General features: G+C 50.1%; 2 protein-coding genes and 1 long non-coding RNA gene across 10 annotated transcripts in view; 2 read left to right on the top strand and 1 right to left on the bottom strand.

Moving 5' to 3' along the window:
* LRGUK (leucine rich repeats and guanylate kinase domain containing) overlaps nucleotides 1-2,393 on the top strand; it is a 41,212-nt gene extending 38,819 nt beyond the window's left edge. For 3 of the 4 annotated variants that reach the window (XM_042052239.1, XM_042052230.1, XM_042052219.1), the window contains 2 exons: nucleotides 1,222-1,283; nucleotides 1,614-2,393. In XM_042052239.1, coding sequence (XP_041908173.1) covers nucleotides 1,222-1,283; nucleotides 1,614-1,765 — 214 coding nt within the window. In that variant the 3' untranslated portion in view covers nucleotides 1,766-2,393. Of the gene's footprint in view, nucleotides 1-1,119; nucleotides 1,284-1,613 lie in introns of all 4 variants that reach the window. The other variant, XR_006020374.1, reaches the window with a different exon arrangement.
* Nucleotides 2,394-5,034: 2,641 nt separating this feature from the next.
* On the bottom strand, nucleotides 5,035-17,807 carry SLC35B4 (solute carrier family 35 member B4). 2 transcript variants are annotated; one of them, XM_042052257.1, is made up of 10 exons: nucleotides 17,628-17,807; nucleotides 14,105-14,218; nucleotides 13,511-13,613; nucleotides 12,269-12,318; nucleotides 11,556-11,637; nucleotides 10,227-10,287; nucleotides 9,850-9,959; nucleotides 8,624-8,699; nucleotides 7,829-7,904; nucleotides 5,035-7,359 (listed from the first exon to the last, which is right to left on the bottom strand). In XM_042052257.1, the coding sequence occupies exons 1-10, from the start codon at nucleotides 17,702-17,704 to the stop codon at nucleotides 7,116-7,118; spliced, it is 993 nt and encodes a 330-aa protein (XP_041908191.1). In that variant the 5' UTR covers nucleotides 17,705-17,807; the 3' UTR covers nucleotides 5,035-7,115. The 2 variants fall into 2 exon arrangements, with proteins under 2 accessions (XP_041908191.1, XP_041908201.1); XM_042052267.1 differs by lacking the exon at nucleotides 17,628-17,807 and adding an exon at nucleotides 14,352-15,001.
* Nucleotides 17,808-17,896: 89 nt separating this feature from the next.
* On the top strand, nucleotides 17,897-20,837 carry LOC121675745. 4 transcript variants are annotated; one of them, XR_006020210.1, is made up of 4 exons: nucleotides 17,897-18,016; nucleotides 18,539-18,625; nucleotides 18,716-19,439; nucleotides 20,678-20,837. It is a non-coding gene; the product is annotated as an uncharacterized LOC121675745 (long non-coding RNA). The 4 variants fall into 4 exon arrangements; XR_006020206.1 differs by having other exon boundaries at nucleotides 17,897-18,104; XR_006020208.1 differs by lacking the exon at nucleotides 18,539-18,625 and having other exon boundaries at nucleotides 17,899-18,016.
* Nucleotides 20,838-24,186: the final 3,349 nt, after the last annotated feature.

The following is a 24,186-nucleotide window of genomic DNA, read 5'->3' as shown; positions in this document are numbered from 1 at the left end:
GAAGGGACAGCCCAGGAGAAGGGCAGGGAATACTTGGGCTGAACACTGCTGGATGCTGGATTTTGACACCGTGAAGTCCTGTGGGATGAAATATTCCTTTCCCTTGATAAAATATTCCTCTCCCAGTGACAAAATTCTCAAAGACTTCCACACTACCTCTGGCAACAAAAAATTCCCTGTTTCTCGTGGAAGTACCAGACTTTTATCCCACTGTTCCTGATCCCTTCTTCCTGGGGTATGGATTTATTCAGCCACCACTGAAACACTTCTTCCCTCTGTAATTCGTTCCCACGAGCTAAAATGCTCCTTGCAAGAAGGACAGGGATGGAATTCGCTTGGATTTCTGCACCATGGATAGGGTCAGGGCGGATAATCACTGAACTCCCTCCCAGACTGATAAATCTATACATTTGTAACTCCTAAATCTCTGAGCTGGCCTCTCTCACCTAGACCAGAGACATTCTGGAGTGTCAGAAGCGTTGCCAGAGAAATCCAATATCAATCCAGGCCTTTTCCTTGCTTTTTCTTGGAATAAATTGATGATATCTGGATGGAAATGGGAAGCTTTTATCAGAGCAAGCTCTGGCGTGGTCGTTATCCCTGGCAGGGCCTCCGAGCACTCAGGTTTTGGCTTTGGATTTTCAAGATACAACAGCTCAGAGTAGCACCCAGGGCACTACTCACTGGCCACTCCAGGTTTATGTTGGCCCTGGGAACACCGGAAACACAATTCCAGCAATTCCTCTTTTATTTACTCGGAATCCTTTCCTGCAGTGCTGCTCCACAGGTTTGGAAACAGGGGAGCTCCAATCCTCATCTCCCACCTGGAGCTGCTGAACCTCTTCATTGCCCCTGCTTCATGAAATCAGTAATCAAATGAAATCAAATTAAACCAAATGAAATCAAATGAATCAAACGAAAATTGAGAGGTGTGATTGTTGTCTTTGCAAACTCCAGAAGTTCTTGGAGGATTGGGAACAGGCTCTGTGGGATGGGGATTTATTTCCCACTCTCTCAGCTGAGCTGTGTGCCTGCACCACCAATAACTCTGTCAGACGTGATCCATCTCCTTTTTTATTCCTGTTCTCAACCAGGAATCTTTTCCCCCCTCTGCTCCAGGGAATTTGGGACTTAAAAGGGCCACATTTTTGTCCCAGCTGATGCAGTTCTTACTGAAAGTCTGTGGACTCAGGTTCCCCTTTCTCCAATTCACCTCCCCAGAGACGCCAAAGCTGAGCACCAGGAGCCAGGAGGAGCTGGAAAAGGAGTGGACGCATCGAAAGGTTGGAGTGATTTTCATGGAATTACAGAACCAGGATGGTTTGGGTTGGGAGGGACCTTAAAAATCATCCAGTGCCACCTCCTGCCATGGGTAGGGACAATTTCCACTATCCCAGGTTGCTCCAAGCCCCATCTAGCATTCCAAATTAATTAATTAATTCCCACTCCAGCATTCCAAATTAATATCAAAAAACCCCAGTGACTGCTGAGGCAAAAAGTTCCTCACCCACATGGATGAGGTCGAGATATTCCCCCAAAACCTCTGGAAATCTGTGGTAAATTTCGACTTTTTATCGGACTAAACCCTCTTCCCTTCTCCGTGATTCCTGCAGGCGCTGAAGCACCTGGTGAGAACCTCCAGAGGAAATCCAGCAAGGCCAAGTTGGGTTCTTCTGCTGAGCCTCAGCTCCAAACCCAGCCAGGCTCCCACTCCAAAGCTGTCCTGCCTCCGATCCCAGCTGGACGGAAAAGCACCAACTCCTGATGGTCACTTGTATCCCGATTTTTGTCACGCTGACTCTTTCTCACCCTGCTTTTCATCTCTTTCTCTTCAACAAAGCAAAATCTATCAAATATTATTGCTGAATCCATTTCTGATTAACTCTCCTAAAGGACCAAAAAAGAAAAAAAAAAAAAGTTATTTATTTATAACTTTATTAAAAAGGAATTTCTCTATTTCCCAAAGGCAGAAATTATTTCCCTGGGCACTCTCAGCTGGGAAATGGTGGAGATTTTTTTCCTACCAACCACAGGATTGTATCTTCCATTAATTTCTCACTTCCTTCCCCTCCTATATTATGGATTTAATTGAGGTGTGGAAGCACCAGGGCTTCTGATAATATTGTCTGTGTTGTGGGACTGGTGAATTATTTAGAAAAGGGATTTTGTGAAATGTTCAGAGGGAAATTGGGAGTGAAAACCAGCTCAGAGTTGGGGGTGGTTTTTTTGAAATAAAATGTGGCTGAGTCACAATTATTTGATTTGAAAGTGGATTTAAACAACCTAGCGAGGAGTCATCAGCAAGAATGAGAATAATTATTGAGAACCAGCTGAAGGGGTAAGAAGTGAGTGAAGATTTGGGTTTTGACAAGACAATAAAACTCTCAAATTAATGTTTCTCCTGATTAATTTTCATTGCCTTCTACTTCCAGAGCCCTTTTCCCTGAGCAGGTTCCTCCTCAGAGCCCTTTGCCTGCACAGAAAATGGGATTTTGTCCCAGTTTGGAGCCACGGAAGAGCCCAAAGTGTCCCTTGTGGCCAAGGGATTTGTTGATTGAATAGGATGGACTGAATGAAGCAGCTCAGGGTGAGTAATTGAGATTCAGGGAGCCTTACATTCCAAAGCATTTTAGGAAGCACTTCCCATGGAGCAGCTGGCTGGATCCTCAAGCTGAAGATCAGCAGCTCTTCCAAGGATCCAGTTCAGTGAGGTGGGGGTTGGACTGGACTGAAAACCCACCCAAAATCCTGCAGCAAACCATGGAATCCTGGAATGGTTTGGGTTAGAAGGGACCTTAAAGATCATCCAGTGTCCAGGGACACCTCCCACTGTGCCAGGCTGCTCCAGCCCCAATGTCCAGCCTGGCCTTGGGCACTGCCAGGGATCCAGGGGCAGCCCCAGCTGCTCTGGGAATTCCATTCCAGCCCCTGCCCACCCTCCCAGCCAGCAATTCCCAATTCCCAATCTCCCATCCAGCCCTGCCCTCTGGCACTGGGAAGCCATTCCCTGGCTCCTGTCCCTCCATGCCTTGGCCCCAGTCCCTCTGCAGCTCTCCTGGAGCCCCTTCAGGCCCTGCAAGGGGCTCTCAGCTCTCCCTGGAGCCTTCCCTTCTCCAGGTGAGCACCCCCAGCTCTCCCAGCCTGGCTCCAGAGCAGAGGGGCTCCAGCCCTGGGAGCAGCTCCAGGGCCTCCTCTGGATTTGCTCCACGTCCTGCTGCTGTTGGATGCAGCCCTGGATGCAGCATTCCAGCCATGTCAGTCTCTTTTTCCTTTTGCTTCCATCCCTGTCCAGTTCTCCCAGCCAAGAGCACTTCCCCATTCATCCCCTCTTGGAATATTTACTCCCTCCTGCAGAAAACAAACCAACCCAAGTTTATTCCCCGAATTTCCTCAGCTTGGAGTCCAGAATCCTGCAAGACCCTTGAGCCTCTTTGGCGACGTCAGCGGTTCAATCTTCTCCTATTTACAGGAACAGCCTTAAATTTTCAACTTTCCAGTGCAGGAATTGTATCTTCATTCGGATTTTACAGAGCTGAGGATACAGGAGGAGGAGAAATATTCCTCCTATTTCCCAGCTGGAAAAAGAAATTATTTGTTTTCTGTGAGCAGGGGCTCACTTGCATTTGTCTCAGGTAATATTGGTGGAAGAGAATCTCCTATTTTACAATCAGTTCTTGAGCCCTGAGCATCCCAAACTTCCACGTGTGAGATCCCACACGTGGGCCAGGGAATCCAGGCCTTGCATGGAAATAGGAAATGGGATTTTAGAAGCACCAGGGAGAGGCTGAACTTCCTCAAGTCAACTCAACAAATTATGGGGTTTTAGCCTTCCCTCCCTCAGCTTCTCCGCTGTTCCCTCTGCAGTGCTTCCTTCCCAGACTCCGGATCCAATTCCAAACCCAAATTCCTTCCCAAAACATCCGGATTACGCTGCCCTTTCCTGCATCCTGAAGTGTGGAACATCTGGCTGAGGTTGAAGGCAGAATTGCTGCTGGATTGTAGACAGGGAATATTTACATTCCATTTCCCAGATTTTTTCAGGGAATTCTGTTTTTATTGGCAGGGAAGGGTGTTTGGATCACCTTAAGTTGGTCATGCTCAAACTGAGCCTGGAGTTTTACAGAGGATTTAAAGTTTTTTGAAGAACCTCAAATTCTGCTGTTTGAGGATTTTAATGTTTTTTGGAGAACCTCAGATTCTGACTGGAGGATTTGAGTCTTTTTGGAGAACCTCAAATTCTGATGATTTAAGGACTTCAGTCTTTTTGGAAAATGTCAAATTCTGATCCAAGAATTTGAGTCTTTTGGCAGAACCTCACATTCTGCTGTTTTGAGGATCTAAAGTTTTTTGGAGAACCTCAAATTCTGACTGGAGGATTTGAGTCTTTTGGCAGAACCTCACATGTTGATGTTTTGAGGATTTGAATGTTTTTGGTGAACCTCAAATTCTGATTTAAGTATTTTAGTCCTTTCAGAGAACCTCACATTCTGATGTCTTGAGGATTTAAAGTTTTTTGGAGAACATCAAATTCTGAAGATTTGAGTCTTACCTGGGATCTCAAATCTAGATGGTGTGAGAGTTTGAGTCTTGCTGGGAGCCCTCAAATCCCGAGGGTCTGAGTCTTGCCTGTGGATCTCAAATCCTGAATTCCCACAGTCCCAACTGCTCCAGGCTCCCATTGGTGCTGGATTTAGGGAAACTTGGATGTGATGGTGGGATCTTCTCTTAAACCCCACCCAGCCAGGCTGAGTCTTTCCTATTTTCTCTCATATTAAGGAGAAATGGCGAATTGTTATTTAGATTGGAAATCCATGGAAAATTTCTTTATGGAAAGGGTTGGAACAGCGGGTGGAGTCGTCATCCCTGGGGGATTTAAGATCCATGTGGCACCTGGGAACACGGCTCAGCGGTGGCCTTGGCAGTGCTGGGAATGGTTGGATGATCTCAGAGGGCTTTTCCCACCTAAACAATTCCATGCCTCCATTCATTTTCCAGCCACCAGCAAAGCATGAAATGAGAAGCAAACCCCACACCTTTCGAAGAGGATACAGATTTATTTTGCTTTTAAAAAACCAACCCAAATCTCACCCTAAACCAAAGCCACCCCAGAAGCCGTCGGGCTCCTTCCCTTTTCCAGCCTCTGCTAAAAAATAGGTGCTCTGATCTCTACACAAACATTAAAACCCAACTAATCAGCAGCCCCAGCCTGGAGGGGGGAGCCTGGGTTTAATTAATTTTGGCCAACGAGGCCCTTCTGCCCAGACCTTTCCTCCTCTCTCCTCCAGCAGGAAGGGAATTGCTGCCACTCCTGTGACTCCAAGCAGTCATAAATATTCCAAACACACTGATCACACTGGGAAGTTAAAAAAAATCCCCCCGACAGCAACAAACCACCCACGGTTGATGTGCTGGGAGTGAAAAGCACGTGGTTAAAAAAAAAAAACGGGAATGCCCCAATCCCCCAATATTCCCACGGGAACTGGGGACAACATGCAAGGTCCTGGAGGAAGAGCGACCCAGAGTATGCACAGGATGTTACACCTGGGAGTAGCTACGGGCAGTGTTACTCTCCCTCAGGCTCGGCTCTGCTCAATCCCTGGATCCAGCAATCCCTGGATGCAACAACCCCTGGATAAAACAATCCCTACAACGCCCACAGACCTGGAGTCACAGCTCTGGTGTTTCCCCGCCATGTCTGATCCCCGAAGAACCTCACCGGTCACTCCCTATCCCTAAAATCTTTCATCCCAAACTTCTGTTGGCTTCCCCACCTCCCCATCCCAGCTGAAGCTCCGTGTGAAGAGCTTGGAAGATGAAAATCAGGGGTTTTGCCTCTCTCCAGGCCCTCCCTGGAGCCACCACAAACGGCTGGAAGCAACATCTGACCTACACCAGGCCAGCCTCCCCATCCGAAAAATCCCTGGAAATATCCCACAGCACTTGAAATTCAGCTTTTTCAGGCTCAGGAAAAACTGAAACTGGGGAAGAAAATCCTTCAGGACCTCGGGATGGAGCTGCAGGTCCCGGCAGCACCACGCTGGCTCTGCCTGGGATGGAGTTCCCTTTTCCCACACTGGGATTTGGGGTTGTGGTTAAATCAGTGCTCCCAGCACAGCCGGGAGCCTTCCCCTTTTCCCACTCTGCCTCCCAGCAGGGATGAGGCCATGCGAAGCTGGGAAGAGGATTATCCCAGACAGCTGATAAAAATCAGCGGGCAAAACAGAGGGAAGAAGTTTTGGAAAGGTGACCTTGGCTCAGGGAATGCCTGGGTGGGATGTGGTGCCTTTCCCATCACTTTGGGATTTTTTTTTTCCATCTTTTTTCCTTTGCCATGAAACCCCCTTTATCCCTCCTCACCAATTTTCTCAAAACAAAGGAGTAAAATCCTTCCTCAGCCACGCTGGATGTGAACTGGGGTGACATCCTGGGTGCCTCAACTGTCCCAGCTGAGCAGGGACAGGAGCAGCAGCACAGCAACAAGGTGCTGCTCCAGGAAAACTGCCGGGAAACTCCAGGAAAAGCAACCAAGGGTGACACTGAGGGGCAGGGAGCCATGAGGAAGCTGATCCCAAGGGATGGGAGGAGAACTGGGAAAAGCAGGGTAAACCCAGCCCTCTCAGGAGCCACTGGGCAGACTGGAAGCTCCAGCTGGGGGTGTGTATGCCACATCCTCGCAGCACAGGGACCAGGGATGCAGGTGAACAGCCAGGCCTGGCATTCCCACTGGAATGGGGCTCCAGACACTGGGACAATTAAAGGACGGCACCAGACTGGCTCAGGGTGCAGCTGATCCAAGCCAACAGCACCAAGCCGGGCTCCTAACAAAGCTCTGGGTCAGCTTTTCCTTAAAAAGGATTCTTCCAGTGGGAAAAAAACCAAAAAACAAGAGGACAAATTGGAAGCAAAAGGGGTCGCATAAAAAAACGCCAACCAGCGAAAAAGAACCGGATTGTTTCTCCATGATCCATTCCCGAAGTTCCCAGCGGAGGCTCCCCATTCTCCCAGGAGCTTGGCACAGCCAACACCTCCCCTGTTATAAAAACACCCCCTGGGGGGGCTCCCTGCTGCTCTGCTCTGGAAAACAATAAAAAGGTCCCTGCGGAGAATCCCTGGATTCACTCCTCCTTCGGCCTCCTCCTCCTCCTCAGGAAGGGCCCCAGGCTGTTCCACACCTCGGTGTACATCAGGGTGCCCACGAAGACGAAGGCAGTGCCCAGCCAGTGCCAGCCTGTGAAGGGATTCTGGAAGTAGAGGATGGAGAAGATGAGGCTGACGAACTTGCGGAGCGTCACCACCAGGGTGACCGTGAGGGACGTGCACTCCGTGGTCAGGATGAAGACGCCGCGGATGCAGACGTACCTGGGAGCAGGAGGTAAGGGATAGCAGGGATGGAGGTTGGGGATTCCCTCTGGGAATGGGAAGGGTCAGGGAGATGGGCAGCCTGGTGTGGGTGGGTGAAATTCCCTCCTGGGATCAGCATCTCCACAGCTGGGTTGGAACAGGATGCTACTAACTCAGGGAAACCCCAAATCCCAGATTCCCCCACTGGAGCAGCTGGGGCTGAGTTGGCAAAGGCTGGACAAGGGAAGCTCCAGACTCCTCCATTTCCATGGAGCAGAAATCCCAGAATCCCACAATGAACCAGGTTGGGAAAAACCTTTGACATCACTGAGTCCAACCTCAAAAAACCAGCCAAAAACGTTCCCCTTTCCCTGTATTTTTGGGGTTACACCAACAGCAGCTCCCAAGGGCAGGGAAGACTCCAAGGATTTAGGAACTCAGCCCCATTCCTGCTGTGCCACCCCAGTGGAATAAGGACAAAGGATACTGGGTGATGACGTTCATGAGGAGGTAGAACCACATGATTGGCAGGGTCAGGCCGATCACTGGCACCTGGAACGGCTCTGCAGGGAAAAAGGATGGGATCAGGTCACTGCTGGAGGAGGATGCAAGGAGAGGAATCTCTCTCCTTCCCAGGATTTACCACGATCCAGGACTCCCTGCAGCCTTAGGCAGCCCTTCTGCTTGGAATTCCAGAGGGAAGAATGGAAAATAAGGAAAAATTAGGAAAAAGAGATCAGGAGAAAAGCTCTGGTGTCAGGACTGTCGTGCTGGATGAATCCATGGTGCTCCCATGGCAAATCCTCTGGAGCGCCAGCAGAAAAAATCCCAAAAGATCCATATTTACATCCCTCATTGAGGATCTGGTCCTGTTACTCCCAGTTTTGAGCTCCCCATATTCCTCTTCCCAGGGATCACTCTTGGATGTGTGTGTGGGCATCGGTGAGAAACGTGGGCTTTAATCATGGAATGGTTCCTTAAAACTCATCCCATTCCACCTCCTGCCACTTCCCACTGTCCCAGGCTGCTCCAAGCCCCAGTGTCCAGCCTGGCCTTGGACACTTCCAGGGATCCAGGGGCAGCCCCAGCTGCTCTGGGAATTCCAGCCCAGCCCCTCCCCACCCTCCCGGCCAGGAATTCCTTCCTGAAAATTCCTCAAAATTCAAAAGGCTTGGAGGACCCCAAGATGCCAGCATGCAAAACTGCAGGAAGGAAACTTCCCAGAGGACTTTCCAGAGGATAAGAAGGTCCAGGAGCACGGAATTCCCTGCACAGCACTCACCAGACTGGTTGAAGAGCACGGCGTGGTGGTAAATGTTGGGAGCCAGAAGGAGGAATCCAGGGAGTGGCAACGCGTGCTGGGGGGAGAACCAAACCCATGGTGGGAATCAGGGGGTGGGAATCCACCCCAATTCCCTGCTGGAAAGCAGCTGGATGAGAGCAGGCTCCAACCAATTGGGGGGCAGGCTGGGCATCCCTCAGGGCTCTGTGCTGGGCCAGTTCTGTGCAGTGCTTTCCTGAGGATGAGGGTGCTGAGTCTTCCATCAGTAAATCTGCGGACAACACCAAGCTGGGAGCGTGTGTCGACCTGCTGGAAGGTAGGAGGGCTCTGCAGAGAGACCTGGAACGGTGGGATGGATGGGCAGAGTCCAACAGGATGAGGTTTAACAAGGCCAAGTGCCAGGTTCTGCACTTTGGCCACAACAACCCCTGCAGTGCTACAGGCTGGGGACAGAGTGGCTGGACAGTGGCCAGGCAGAGAGGGACCTGGGGGTGCTGGTCAACAGCAGGCTGGACATAAGCCAGCTGTGTGCCCAGGTGGCCCAGACAGCCAATGGCACCTGGCCTGGATCAGGAATGGTGTGGCCAGCAGGGGCAGGGCAGGGATTCTTCCCCTGTACTGGGCACTGGTGAGGCCACACCTCGAGTGCTGTGTCCAGTTCTGGACCCCCCAGCTCAGGAAGGACGTGGAGACGCTTGAACTCATCCAGAGGAGGGCAACAAGGCTGGTGAGGGGCCTGGAGCACAAGCCCTGTGAGGAACAACTGAGGGAGCTGGGGCTGTTTAGTCTGGAGCAAAAGAGGCTCAAGGGAGACCTCATCACTCTCTACAACTCCCTGAAGGGCCGGGTGGGGCTCGGTCTCTTCCTCCAGGCAGCCACTGACAGAACAAGAGGACACAGCCTTAAGCTGCGCCAAGGGAAATACAGGCTGGATGTTAGGAAATAAATTTTTCACAGAAAGAGTGGTGAACCACTGGAATTGTCTGCTCGGGAAGGTGGTGGAATCACCATCCCTGGAAGTGTTTAAAAAAAGATTGGATGTGGCACTCGGGGCCATGGTTTAGTTGAGGTGATGTTAGGGCATGGGTTGGACTCAGCGGTCTCAGAGGTCTCTTCCAACCTGGTGATTCCATGGGATTCTGTGAACCTGGCAGCATGGGATCCTTTTTGTGCCAGTTCAGGAGTGGAAAGGTACAGGAAAAGCAGGAGAAGCAGAAGGGACTCACATTGTAGAACAGGGCCTCCTTGGAGTGCTTCCCAAACCGCTGGTACAGTGTCTCCTGGAAAATCCCCATCCTGGCAGACATCAGCAGGGCGAAGGTGAGGGCAGCAATGCCTGGAAGGGAAGCACAGCCCTGCAGCACAGCTCCAGGGAAGCAGCTGCAACTCACCAAATTTGGCTTTTGGGGGAAAAAAAAACCAACCAAAGCAGCCAGACCAAACTCCAGCGCCAGACTTTAAAGCCTCCTCCATGAAATCTTGTGCTGAAGGAACACCTGGATGAGGGCCAGCCCCTCTCCCTCTCTGCACCAAGGAAGTGTTCTCTTTGCCAAGAGAATTCCAAGGGTCCTGCCAGTATCCCAGAAATGTGGCCCTCACGTACCCAGCAGCCACCAGAGGAAAACCTGGGGTCCGTCCTCTTGATTTAAGCTGGAGTCAGATGCCTGGAGGGAGGAGACACAAGAGTCACCACGAGCCACCAGGTCCCTGCAGCTGCCCCAGACCTCCCTCCCACCTGAGCAGAGCTGGGAGCAGCCACTGACTTCCCACTCTGCTCCAGGGAACGCAGAGATTCCAGCAAAAAAGCGGCAGTGTCGGATCATAGCAGGATTTTTCCTGAAAGGAATGCCTGGGCTTGAGAGAGAGACTGAACTCTTTTAACCCCAAAAATAATCAGTGGCACTTTTAAAGCTCTCAAAGCCAGCCCATTCCCAGGTTCCTGTGTCCCCAACCCATTCCCAGGTTCCTGTGTCCCATCACATTCCCAGGTTCCTGTGTCCCCATCCCATTCCCGGGTTCCTGTGTCCCCAGCCCAGGGATGAGTGTGTAGAAAGGAATGAGAGCTCTGGCCAAGCTCCCCCCAGGAGCTTGTGGTCAAGAAATTGAGGAAATCAGGCTGAGGGTACAACCCCAGCAGCCTGACTTGCCTCAGCTCTTTCCCTGTGGATCAGGGAAAATCAGATTATTCACCTTTGCCACCACTGTCAGCTCTATCCCAAAATTCCAGCCCTGCTGGGAATTGATCTGGATTAACACAGAGCCCAGGCTGCAGAGCCCAGCCCTTCCTCAGCCACTCTGAGGACAAAAAGCTCTGAGATGATAGGGAATTTGGAGCTTTGACAGCTCCCTTTCATTCCCAATCTCTCAGAGCTGGATTAGTGCAGCCAATTTTCACCTGGCCACCACTCTGTGCCATTTCTTTGTCATCAGCTGACGGGGCCAGGCCGTGGCTGCTGACCCAGGAAAAGCTCCACGTTCCACATGGATTTGCTTCCCTCCCTCCTGTTCTCCAAGCACAGGCACTTTATTTAAGGGTCAGGCTGGATGACAGCAGGCCTGGAAAAATCCAGCCTGAAAGGCAACAATGGGATGAAAAGCGGGAAGATTTAAGATGAGTTTTGTTTAGGATTCACCCGCTCCTGCCTGCACCACAAGGCAAGAAAAAGCAGCTTCTTTGTTATCTCCGAGGCCAAAAAAAAAGAGGTTTATTCCCAGCAAAAAGCAGCATGAACAGGGTAAGAGCAACCTGGAATTAAATGAAATCCCATGTGCGTGTGCATCCAAACCCCAGGAAAACAAAACCAGCAGGAAAAGCTTTTCGGGGAGCAGATGCAGAGGTAGCAGACACCTCGTGTCCCCATCAATAACCAGGCAAAGGGAATTCCTGAGGAAGCTGCTGGGGTGCACAGCCACGACCCTTCCCAGTCCTTACCACTTGCTTTGCAGACATGAAAGTGCAGGTGAAGATGCCCAGGGACACCAGGGCTATGGAGGCGTACTTGGACACGCTGTACCTGCGCAGGGGACAAGGGACACGTCACCGAGCCCGCCTGGCTCCTGGCCATCCCCTGCTTCCCTTCATTCCTGCCCCACTGCACCCCCGCAAATCTGGGATAACCAATTGCACATTCCCACTTCCTAACCCTGGGAATTGCTGGGAGGGCCGGCTGACTCCAGCTCAGCACCTAAAGAAGCTTTTCTCCCAAGAATTTGTCCCCGTACTTCCAGCCTTGGGTCTGCACAGCCACAACAGCAGCGTTATCAGTGTCTTATCGACGTGTTATCAGCACTGCTGGAGCCACAATCCCCCAGCAGAAGGGCTGCTAGGGAGGCACTGAGCTCCACGCCAGCCACAGCATCCCCCCAGGAGCACTTCCAGAAAAGCCAGGAACGAACACAAGGGCTGCAGCTGTGTAAAATCTCTTCCCAGCCCATGATTCCCTCAAAAAAAAAAAAAATGAGGGAGAGGTGGAAATGCAGAAGGAGCTACTGCAGCCTCTACTCCACGCTGTGTGTCCCAGTTTCCCATCATTAAAATCAGAGTATTTAACAGGAGAAGTGATGGCACAAAACACCCACCAGGATTAAGGCCTTGGCAGAGCATTCCCCGATGATATGGGAAGAGGTTTGAGGTTTGTGATTTACCTTTTCTTCAAGATGATGATCCCTAGAGCCATGCTTGCTATGAGAGAACCCTGGGGAAAAAAAAGAAAGGGAAAAACAAACCAGGAGGTCAGCAGGCCAGAATTCCCCATATCGGGATGCTCATCCCAAAGGGACACCACAAACTCAGTGGGATGGATGCCAAAACACCACGAGAAATGCCAGCTTTGAAGCAGGAAAACTGACAGGGAGAAGGAACAGCTTCCTTTGGGTTGGATATTGGGAAAATTCCTTCCCTGAAAGGGTTGAGTGGAAGGTGGAGTGCTGGAGTCCCCATCTCTGGAGGGATTTAAAGCCCTGTGGATGTGGCACTTGGGGACACGGGGCAGTGGTGCCCTGGGCAGTGCTGGGAATGGTTGGACTCCATAAGTTTAAAGTTCTTTTCCAGCCTCAATGATTCCATGATTCTGAGTCCCTTCATCCAGGGAAAGAAGGTGAGCTGGGTGGTGGGAATGAGGATACTGGGTTGGATCTCCTAGCCAGGAAACCTCCCCATTTTTTGTCTGCCCACTGGTGACACTCAGTGTGTGACCAGAACGTGGCCAAATCCCACTGGTTTAACTGGGAACAGGAGCTCAGCTCCAGGGATTGACTGCAGGGCCAGAGCCACCCCTGAGAGTTCATGTGGGACAGGGCTCCTCCAGTGTGGGCTGGTTTTATCCTTTTTCACCTCTCCTGACTCCAGATATTCCACCCCCAGGATGTGCTGTGGGAAAACAGCCCCAGCCAGGAGATTTTGTTATTCCCAACAGCTGGGGCTCCATTTCCTCGGGTTTTAACTACCCACACTTCAGTGAAGATGCAGTTTAATGTTTTTTTTCCAAAGCAAAGACCTGTCCAGGTGGAACCAGGCCAAATCCCAAATCGAAGCTCTCTGACCTGGGATGTTCCAGACTAAAACATGAACCACTCGGTGGCAGGGGAAAGCTGGATCCCTTTGGCCAGCAAGAGTCTGGGATTGGTTTTGTCACTGTCACTTCCCCCTCACCTTTGGAATTCCAAAGCCTGTCCGAGCCTGTTCCCTGTCTGTTCATTTAACTGGAATTTAATGATCAACACCATGAAGTGAGACCTGGAGCTGAGCTTTGGAGCGAGGCTGCTCTGCCACAAGCTGGAATTCAGGACTTCCATAGGGGTTTGGTGCTCTCAGGAGGCAGGACACATGGAGCAGGGATAATTCCAGCAGAAATGATGGAAAAGGAGGAGGAGGAGGACGGGGCTCACCGAGCGGAAGATCATGTGCAGCGGCATCGCAATGTTCAGGTTCAGGGCGTAGTTATTGACCACACTGACGGTGAAGAACATGGCCACCATGATGAAATAGTTCCTGAAACATGGAAAAATATCTGGGAGCTGTGCAGGGACCTCCCTGAGATGCTGGGAGACCCCTTAGGAATACTCATGGCATGCATGGAAAAGTCTGGAGCACAGCAGAGCTCCCGGCTCTGTAACCAGGATCATCCCCAGTGGAGAAACGCAAAAGGAATTTGGGTGATTTCCCAGGAAAACTCTCCCTTCCCACTCCCACCATCCCAAATCCCAGAGATAAAAAGCTCTTTAAGCACGGAAAACTCTTCCCTGTGCAAAACTCTGCCCTGTTCCTTGCCAGGGAAGGATCTGATGGCAGTTTCCCATTAAAAATTCCCGATAAACAAGTGCGTATTTTATCGGACCTCACAGCTTCCCAATGTGGCTCTGCAGATGCTGCAGGATGGATGGGATTTAGCCAGGAAAAGTGGAAAAGCCATTTTACGGAATGCTTTTTGGAGGTAAGAGAGAGCCAGGCAATTCCTGCTTGGAAAAACCTTGGGATTGTACCTGATGGGGATGGCTGGGCGCTTCCTCCCGAAGTTGGCCTCGAAGATAAAACCTTCCACTGCAATAAACAGGAACTGGGAGAATGTCACGATGTTCCCACATCCTGGGAATTGCCTGCAGGCATGGAAAGACAAGGATCAGAGCCATTCCATGGAGAACAAACATCGGGATCCAATAAAAGGAGGCAACAGCTCTGTATTTCCAGAGGAGAATCACCCTGGAGAAGATTTACTCAGCGTTTATTCACCTGAACTTGTACAAACACCTGCAAGGCGTTTCCTCAAACATTTCCAAGGAGAAACTGGTCAGTCAGGTCAGGAAGTGAAAGAGAAAACTGCTGGATCTCCCTCTTTCCCATGGGAAGTGGCTTTAGGAGGACTCTGTCCCTTCCTAAAAGCTGCTGTGTTCGTTGGAGGTGATCAATGGTTGAGTCCATCCAGGAGGAAAAGGCAGCTGGAAATCCCAATATTCCTCATTCCCACTGCAGGAGGGAAGTGCCAAGGTCAGGTCCGTGCTGGCAGAGTGCCCCTGGTTCAGATTTGCTCCATTTCCTCTAAAAAAACTTCAGCTCCCCTGTGTTTTTTGGATGCTAAAAAACCCCCTTTGGTTGTGGGTTCAAGAAGGGACTAAAAGCCCTCACAGGAACCCCAAAAAGTCCTGGCAGGAAATCCCACGTGACATCCGTGGATCCTGTTAATGTGACACCAACTCCACAAGGTTTCAAAAAAGCCACAAAATTTTGTCTGAGCTCAAGAGAGACCCTCTAAGTCCCTTTTTGTCCCCTCAGAGGGACCCAGGAATGCAGAATTGCCACCAGCTCCCAGCAACCCAAGCTTGGTGTTTATCCCGTGGGAACGGGAATTTCCACACCAAACAAACCCTCCCTGCAGCCTGATCCTCCCTAAGGAGCTTCCAGGGAGCAGGGAAGGATTTCCCGGGAAGCAGAAGCTCAGAGGAGGCCGTGACAGGGCAGATCACGGGAAAGCTCGTGGGAAACAGAGGGATTTGAGGGAATCCTTCCCAGAAACCGAAGCCAAGGACTCCTGGGAGAATCCTGCTCCCCACCCTGCTGCACGAGGACACGGCTTCCTCATGGAACGCGCTGTCCCTGACAGTTCAGGATGCAGTTTTGCAGGATTCAAGCTGGGAGATGCCCTGGAAAACGAGGAATATCCAAGCTGTCTCCTCCAAATTCTCCTCTGTCCCCCCACAGAGCTCTCAGAAGCAGCAGCAACCTGGTGAGTGCAGGGCTGGCCCATCTGGCACCAAACAGCACCTGGAAAAATCCCCTTCTCTTGCTTTTTCCAGGGATAGGCACCACCCTGAGCCACTCCCCTCTGTGCCAATTCCCACATTCATCTCAGCATAATTATCCATAAAACTTCAATCCTCAGGTTAAAAGGTCCAAAAGTTCCTTGCAGGGGATGGGTGGGGGGAAGAGAAGAGACCCTGAAGCAGAGCAAGAAGCTCCAAGATTGCAAACCTTATCTCCAACCTTATCTCCAAGGGAGCTGTAAACCTGGGATAATCCAAGGCTGGTTCCATGCACTGGACTTTGCCTCCTCCCAGTTCCCAGATCCCTGGACATGACCCCACGGTATCAGCAATGTTGGCACTCAGAGTTATGCGCTGGCTGATAAGAGAGAGATAAGAAAGGGCTTTATCTGCTCCTTCTTTGGCTCACAGTCCTCACCCAGATCCACCTAAAAAAAAGAGATAAATCCAGATCTATCAACCCAAGATCTGCTTCAGCTGTAGACAACTGATAAGAGTCCTCCCAACAGGAAATTTCCCTGCTCTCTCTCCTACAATCCCACTTCACCACGTGGAAAAGGAGAAAATCTGATTTTTGGGCCCTAATTTATCTCCCTTCCACAACAATTCAAGCCCAAGATTTCTTGTTCTGCCTCCACAGGCCAGCAGAAATATTCCTCTCCTCTTCTCTGCGTTTAAAGTCTTTTGTCTGCCCTCAGGGATCTCCAGACTGAACATTTCTCATTCCTTTACTTTCCTTAAAAATCCTGAGCCAATTTCTTCCCAGTCACCTTTACTACTCCTCACTGCCTTTTCCCGTGATCCTGCTCCAGGATTTTGCTCATTATGGGAACATTCATCTGCAGGAGGAACTCTTCCTTCCAGACACACCAAGACCCAAAGAAATAATTGGTGTTGTCCCAATTTTGGGACTAAAGGTGAGCAGGGCTGGTAAAAGGCATAGGAATTGAGCTGTTAGGAACAGAGGAATTCCTAAAGTGGATGAGAGGTACTGCTTAAGAGAAGGTTTTGTGTGAAAAGCAGCTTTTCCTTGACGTCTGCAACTGGATTTTTGGAATTTGCTGCTCCAGGGTTTAGTCATCTTTGAATAATTCAGTTTTTGAACAGGGCCAAAAGTTTTGGTTTAAGGTTTGCTTGGAGGAGACACAAGTGGCAAGAAGCCAAATGCAAAGGGTTTTTTGGCTTCCAAAGGGTTCATCCCTCTTCTGTCACTGATGCTGCAACATGAGCCAGGCAGGAGAGGCAGAGGTTGGAGCAATCCCTGCAAGGAAAGACAACTCCCCACGCCAGGTCTCTTCTTCCAGGAATTGCTTCTTGATTTATCCAGCAATTATGCAACCTTGTGTTAAGGCACCTGAATCCCGTGTTGGAGCAAATATCCCAACTGCTGGATTTTGGAGTTCCTTATTCCCTTCATAATGTGGGATATCGACGAGCAGGGAGGGAGTAAGGGCTGGTTTTGAACGCCGGGCACGGCTGAAGCGCACTGAGGGCTCAGGGGATGCAGCTCCACGCTGACTCACTGGGATTTTAGACACAGAACCAGTTCAGGCATCACTTTTTTTCCAGTCAGGCCCTTTGGCCTTGCCAGCTTTCTGAGCAGCCCTTTCCCAAGCCCTTCCAGCCTGCCTCCATCAGGATGAGGAAGGCGAGATCCCCAAAAACATCAGCCTCCGATCTAGGAATTCAACTCCGCTCCAGCGCCAAGGGGACTCGGTGACTTTGCAGCGAGTGACGATTCCCAAGATCGCATTTCCAGATGGAAAACATTCCCTGCTGTCCCCAGGGACAGCTCCTGCACGTCTTCTCCTTGGGATTTCAGCGGTGCCCGCTCCGGGAGCTGGGATCGGGCTGGGATGCGCTGGGGACACGCCGGTGCCACGGTCCCTGTGCCGGTGGAGAGGGGACATCCCCCGTGCCCGGGCAGGTCACCGACATGGCCCACACCGAGGGACAACCCCAAAACACCCCAAAACCCCCATCCAGCGGGGACACGAGGCGATGATCCAGCTCTGGGCTCATCCTGGCACTTCAATGAAGAGCCCCAGGGCCTGGAGGGTAAAACCCCCCCTCAGTGCCAGCCCCGGGTACCCCCACTCCCCAAATCCCCCCAAAACCCACTCTGCCATCGCTGCTGCCGCCTCCCCTCACAAACCCTGAGGTCGGTGGGAGAGCCCTGACCCTGATCCCATTGGAATGGGCTCCCTGACCCTTTATCCCCCCCCAAATCCTCTCCGCGGCCCCGCACCTGGCCAGCAGCTCCAGGAACACGACGTTGCTGCAGCAGCCGCCGAACACCAGCCCCACCGCCACGGCCGGGTGCATGGTGTCGCTCCGGGCAGCGAGGCGGCGTCCCGGGCCGCCCCCGCATCCCGATCCCGGGATTCTGCCCCGCTCCCGGCCCCGGCCCCGCCGCCCCCGCTTCCTCCGGCCGCCGGTAGTTCGCTCCCCGCCCGCCGCGCCGCCGCCGCCGCCGCCGCCGGGACTACAACGCCCGGGAGGCTCCGTGCCGCCTCAGCGCGGCTCCCTATGGGCGCCCCGCCGCGGGGCACGATGGGAGCTGTAGTTCTGTAGGAGAGCGGTAATGGCGGCGCTGAGGTGGCGTCAGGAGAAGGCGCGGCTCAAGCGTTGCTTGTGGTGAGGAGCAGCCCGTAATTGACTTTTTGGGGTTATTGCGTGACCCCAAAACGCCAGATAGAAGCAGTTCCTAAGGATTCAGTGCCAAGTAATTCCTTCGCTGTTCAAAATAATGAGTATTATTGAAAGACTGGGAGAGCTAGGTGTGCTCACCTGGAGAAGGCTCCAGGGAGAGCTGAGAGCCCCTTGCAGGGCCTAAAGGGGCTCCAGGAGAGCTGCAGAGGGACTGGGGCCAAGGCATGGAGGGACAGGAGCCAGGGAATGGCTTCCCAGTGCCAGAGGGCAGGGCTGGGTGGGAGATTGGGAATTGGGAATTGCTGGCTGGGAGGGTGGGCAGGCCCTGGCCCAGGGTGCCCAGAGCAGCTGGGGCTGCCCCTGGATCCCTGGAATGTCCAAATCAAGGCTGGACATTGGGGCTTGGAGCAGCCTGGCACAGTGGGAGGTGTCCCTGCCCATGGCAGGGGTGGAATTGGATGGGCTTTAAGATCCATTCCCACCCAAAACATTCCATGATTCCATCAGGAATGTCCAGTTCTAAGGTTTTGTGGAATCCCCACAGAATCATCTGTCAAACCCTCTGTGAGCAATAGGAACCACATCAACTAAAAAGTAAGAATTCCATCCTGCAGGTATTTCGTTTTCAACCCATTTTTGATCTGAATCAGGCCCTAATCTCTTTTAAATCTTTGAATACCACAGGTGTAAAATCCCATGAAAAAATTCAAAACAAGCTACAATCAGTCCAAGAATGAAGCGCTGCTTTTTTATGACTTCCAGCACCTCCAAGAATGTGAACAAAGTCTTGGCAGCTCCTCTGCTGCTAAAAGTTGTTAAAGACAGGGTGAAACTGCCAGGTTTACCCTTTTTTTTTGGGCTCTCTGACTCCAAACTGGAGATCCCAAGGTTTCCAATCCTTACCTGAGGGCTGCAAATGGAGATTGCTTGGAGTTTTTGTCCTCAGGACCTCAAAACCTGGAAACTGAAGCAACGAGAGCCAGAAATGTTTGGATATCTCATGGGTTTTGCCTGCAGATAAAAACCCAGCAGTCTCTTGATAAAATCATCACAAAATCAGGGGGTTTGGGGCCTCCTGTGTGACGTTTCCAGGTATTTTGGCGTGGATGTTCTGCCAGAAAATAAATCTTTGGGGCTCCTGTGAGACCCTGGAAACCCAAAGTTGTTGCTGAGCTGAAGTTTGCTGTGCCCTCACCTCACAAAATATTTCGGTGTTTTCTGACCTCTCTCTAGGTAGAAACCCTCCGGGTGACTTCCTTGGTCTTCCAGCAAGCCTTTTTAAATGGTTTCTATTTAATTAAGAAGCACCATGGCTCATTAGCAGCAAACAAAGCCGACTGCTGGGATCTCCTACCACCTTTTTAACATTTCCAGGCTTTCCTGCTTCCACCTCCTCAGCTCTGCACAGGTCAGGATGATGGATTGTTTTTCTGTTCCATTCCCTAATCGGCTTTTTTTGCTACTTTTGGCCTTCTAATTTTGCTTTCTTGGAGCTTCAAAAGGAGGGGGTTTGGGGGGAATTGAGGTGGTTTTGCTGCCACAATCATGCAGCACCTTGGATCTAAACTGCAATAAAGGCACACAACAAATTGGGTTTTTTTGAGGGGCTGCAGGGTGAAAAAAACCCCAAAATGCCAGCTCAGGAAGATTTTGGAGCTGTTTTGGCCATTTCCTCCCATCCTGTCCTTTATTCCTTGGGAAAAGAGCCTGACTCCCACCTGGTTCCATCCTCCTGTCAGGGAGGTGTGGAGAGAGATTTAATAATAAAATTCACTCCCCATTGAAATAAAAATCAACTTTGTTCACGATTCAGTGCCCATCGATTTTGTGACATGCAAATAAATGATGAAATAATGTCAGAAAGTCGAAGAAAAAATAATTAGCATTTTAAAAAAAAGAAAATAATTAATTTATGTATTTTTTGAAAGTATTCATAAGTTATTTAAGAATCAGTTCACCTTCTCTGGTACAAATCTGTGGCACTCCAAGGTTGGGATAAGCCCTGGCAGCAGTTTGGAGTTCCTGACTTCTGGAATTAAGGAAAAAACCAGAATTTTGACCTCTTAGGATGTTGGGTGAGGGATCAGAAATCCTTCAGCTGTGCCCAAGAACCACCTTTTGAGTGGATCTGTGAGAAAATGGGAGCAGGGAATTGAGAATCCCAGATTTTTTTAGTAGTTTGCCGCTTTTCCCAGCCTTGATTCCACAGAGAAATGGGGTTTTTTGGTCTTTCCTTTGGGTACAAACCCAGTGATGAGGGAAACCAGGCAGAGCCGGTTTGTCCTGCATGGAAAATTCTCATTTTAGCTCCAGGAAATCATTTTTTTAAGCCTCTTAAATGGGGCAAAATGTGACAAAACACCAGGAAATTGGACTTTGTGACACAGAGAGGTTGTGGCTATTCCGTGGCTGGAGGTGTTTAAGGTTGGATGGGGCACCTGGAATGACCTGGATTTTCTGTTTCATCTCTCTGTGGTTTTTGGAGCTGGGAGAAGATGACTCCCGATGATTTCTGGGTTTGGAGCACCTTGAAGATTCCCAGTGTGAGAGGCTGATCCCAGGTTTTAGTGGGATTTAATAACTCAATAAACAGCTTGGAGAAAAAGACATTTAAACATCTCTAAATGGTTTTCCCTCAAAACCCAGCAAGGTGAGATCCCTCACCTGGCTCCTCTCCTTCCCACTCCTGTGCCTGAGCCCCATCCTGCTGCTTTTCCCAGAGAAAGATGAAGAATTCCTGTGGGATTTGGCTGTGCGGACAAGGCTGGACTTGTCCTCTCTTCCAGGCAAGTGTTCCCTGTTCCTGAATTCCCTGCAGGATAAAAGAGAGGTTTGGAACAAGTTGGGAAATGATGCTCAGGGGGTGAATTTGGGGATTTATTTCCTGGTTTTCATCCCCAGCTGTTGCTCTGGGCAAAGGAGGGAAGAGCATCCTAGATTTTAGTGGGATAACAGCCCAGCTGTGGGATTTGGGAGTGCCAAGTTCGGTTTTTTTGTAGGGATTTTTCCCCTCACCTCATCAGCACCCTGCCATTAATTTCATTTTTTTGGTGGATTTAAGTGGGGAGACTCTCACACAAAATTCCCAGAGCAGCTGTGGCTGTCCCTGGATCCCTGGAAATGTCCAAGGTCAGGCTGGATGGGGCTTGGAGCAGCCTGGGATAGTGGGAAGTGTCCAGAGGGTGGAACTGGATGAGCTTTAAGGTCCCTTCCCACCCAAACCGTGCCAGGATTCCACGACAGCCAAGCTGAGGACACAAACAGAGACTCAGCCACATCAGGAGGGGAAAACACAGGGAACAGATCCTGGGATTTGGATTTCTCCCCGTTATTTGTATTTCCATGGCAGGGCTGAGTATTTATGGGAAGAATTAAATCCTTTTTGGTGCCTGGATCCCAAACTGATCCAACCCAGAGCGCTGGTGGGAGAGACAACTCCTGCCTTAAATCCCTCAGCCCCAAAACTTCCCGTCTCAGCTCCTTCACCTTTTTTTGGGGGGGAATGTGCACAACAGAAGTTCCAGAAGTGCAACTCCACTTCCATTGGAAACACCCCAAGGCCTGGAATTTTGCAGCTGGAGTCTTTCCCTCCTCTCTTGGGAAGCTTTTTGTGGTTGTTGGCGTTAAATTCCCTTTTTTTTTTGGGGTTCTATCGCGTCACTTAAAAATAACCCCCAGAGGTTATTTTTAGGTGCTTTTGAAGGGCTGAGTCTCTCTCCTCTCCTTAAATTCTCACATTTCTGGGATTATTTATTCCCTCAGAACCTTCCAGCTCCCCCAGCTCTTCCTCCTGCTCCCTCCTCAGCAGAGATTTTCCCAGGAATTCCAGTTATTTGCAAACACACCTCGAATTTTTGCAGCTTTCCTCAGCTCAGCATTCCAGAAACTCTGGAATCTCTGGATGGAGAGGAAGCATTCCTGCTGTCCCAAACATTCCATTTTCCAGGAGATCCAGGAGGGGTTTTTTACCACTCCTGGGTGGTTTTTTACCAGGGGTTTTTACCACTCCTGGGTGGTTTTTTACCACTCCTGGGTGTTTTTCTACCAGGGTTTTCACCACTCCTGGGTGTTTCCCAGAGTTTTTCCCTTGGTCCAAAGCTCCAGGATTCTGTGACTCCTTTCTCCTCATCAATTCTTTAATTCCCCCCATTTTTTATTCCTTTTGTTTTCCTCTGCCATGGGGTTTTTTTTTGGGATAAATTCCAAATTTCTCTGGATCAAGCAGTGTTGCTGCTCCAACTGCCCGTGCCAGTTGGAACTTGTTAAAAATAAGAACAACTCCGGGCATATTTTGGGGGGAAAATTTGAAAGAACTTCATTTTTTAATTACTTTTAAGCCCTTTCCCCCTTCCTCCCCCTCATTCCAAGGTTGTTAAACTCGACATCCCTGCAAACGAGCTGGAAGAACTCCAACCTGAGGTGCTTTTCCCTCTGGAAATCCTCCCTGCATTGGATTTTTCTCTCCATGCTTTAGGCAAAGCAACTTTCCAGAGGTGATTGATGGGCATCTTTTCCATTAAAATTCCTCAGAACGTGCAAAGAGGAGGAAAAGAGATTTTTATATTTTTTTTTCCTTTTTATATTATTTTTATTATTTTCATATATTTATATATTATTTTCCTTTTCCAGAATCAGAGTCGTCCGTATCCAACCATGTTTGGATTTGGAATTTTTGCCTTCGGTGGGATCCAGGGAAACCATCCCTAAAATGTTTTTTTGGGGGGGGCTTTGTGTCCTTTTTGTAAATTTTTCTCCCAACTTTTGCTGCTTTTGGCTCCCACATTTGGGAATTCGAGCTCTTCCTGACCTCATGGAGCCAAACTTTCATTGCAGGACCCTGGAGGGTTTGGAAAATTGGACTTCCCTGTCTTGTTGGAAGAAGTTCCAGGGTCTGACAAAGACTTTTGGAATCACAGCATTCCCTGAGGAACCGGACGTGGCCATGGGGCCTCCAAAAAGCCTTTGAGGAGTTTGTGGAATTGTGGAATGGTTTTGGAAGGGACCTTAAAGATCCTCTCATTCCACGCCCTGCCATGGGCAGGGACACTTCCCGCTGTCCCGTTTTGGTCGGAAGTTGCTCCAAGATCCCTTCTGAGAGGGCTGGAAAGCTCCTCCCACCCCATCCTTTTCCCGTGGTTCTTCTCCATCTTTTCCTGGCTTGCTTGGTCCCACTTTCCTTTGACTCCAGGAAGCAGCTCCGAGAACGGACCCAGTGTTAAAATCTTCCTGATTTATTGCTCCACTCTCGTCCCCTCCCATTGTGGGGCTCTAGGAGAGTTCATTCCATGGGATTTGGGCTCCTAAATCCATGGATGGACAATTTATTCCATGATTAGCACCATTCCTGGCATCAAAACATCCCAAAAACTGTCACATTCCCAAAAAATGCCCAGATCCAGCATGGAGCGAGGAGCAGGCAGTGAGGACACGACCCCTTTTTTGGGTATAAAGAGAAGTTTTTAGCTATGAATTAGAATTTTCTCTTTTTAACAGAATCCTTGAGGTTGGAAAAGCCTTCCAGGGTCATCCAAGCTGTGCCTGATCCCCACCTTGTCCCCAGCCCTGAGTGCCACATCCAGGTGGCCTCCTGAAGGTGAGAAATCCTGGGAAAGGAGCTGGGAATGGAGCTCCACGTTTAACCCCTCAGCTGCCAGCACAGCCCCTCGCTCCTCTCTTTGTTTCCCTAAAACGAGCAATTTGGGATTTATTTCTGATTGTGGGAGGGGGTTTGGGTGGGGTGTGGATGATCCCTGTTTGCCTCGGGATGAGGGGTGGAGGATGGGAAGGGATTTCTCAGCTTGCTCCTGGCGCAGGTCATTTATTCCCATCTCAGTTTGTCCATGAATTATTCCAGCTGTCCATCAATTACTCCATTTTTCCATCAATTACTCCATTTTTCCATCAGTTACTCCATTTTTTCATAAATTACTCCATTTTTTCATAAATCACTCCAGTTTTCCATAAATTACTCCGTCTTTCCATAAATTACTCCCATCTTTTTCCATAAATCACTCCATTTTTTCCATAAATCACTCCATTTTTTCCATCAATTACTCCAATTTTTTCCATCAATTACTCCATTTTTTTCCATAAATTACTCCAGTTTTCCATCAAATACTCCATCTTTCCATAAGTTACTCCAATTTTTCCATAAA

The sequence above is a fragment of the Corvus kubaryi genome, unplaced genomic scaffold, assembly GCF_017639235.1.
Source record: "Corvus kubaryi isolate FWS band 111438036 unplaced genomic scaffold, C.kubaryi_AGA036_p1.0 135, whole genome shotgun sequence".
Taxonomy (NCBI): domain Eukaryota; kingdom Metazoa; phylum Chordata; class Aves; order Passeriformes; family Corvidae; genus Corvus; species Corvus kubaryi.
The sequence above is the reverse complement of the archived record's forward strand: the minus strand, read 5'-3'. Positions and strand labels throughout refer to the sequence as shown.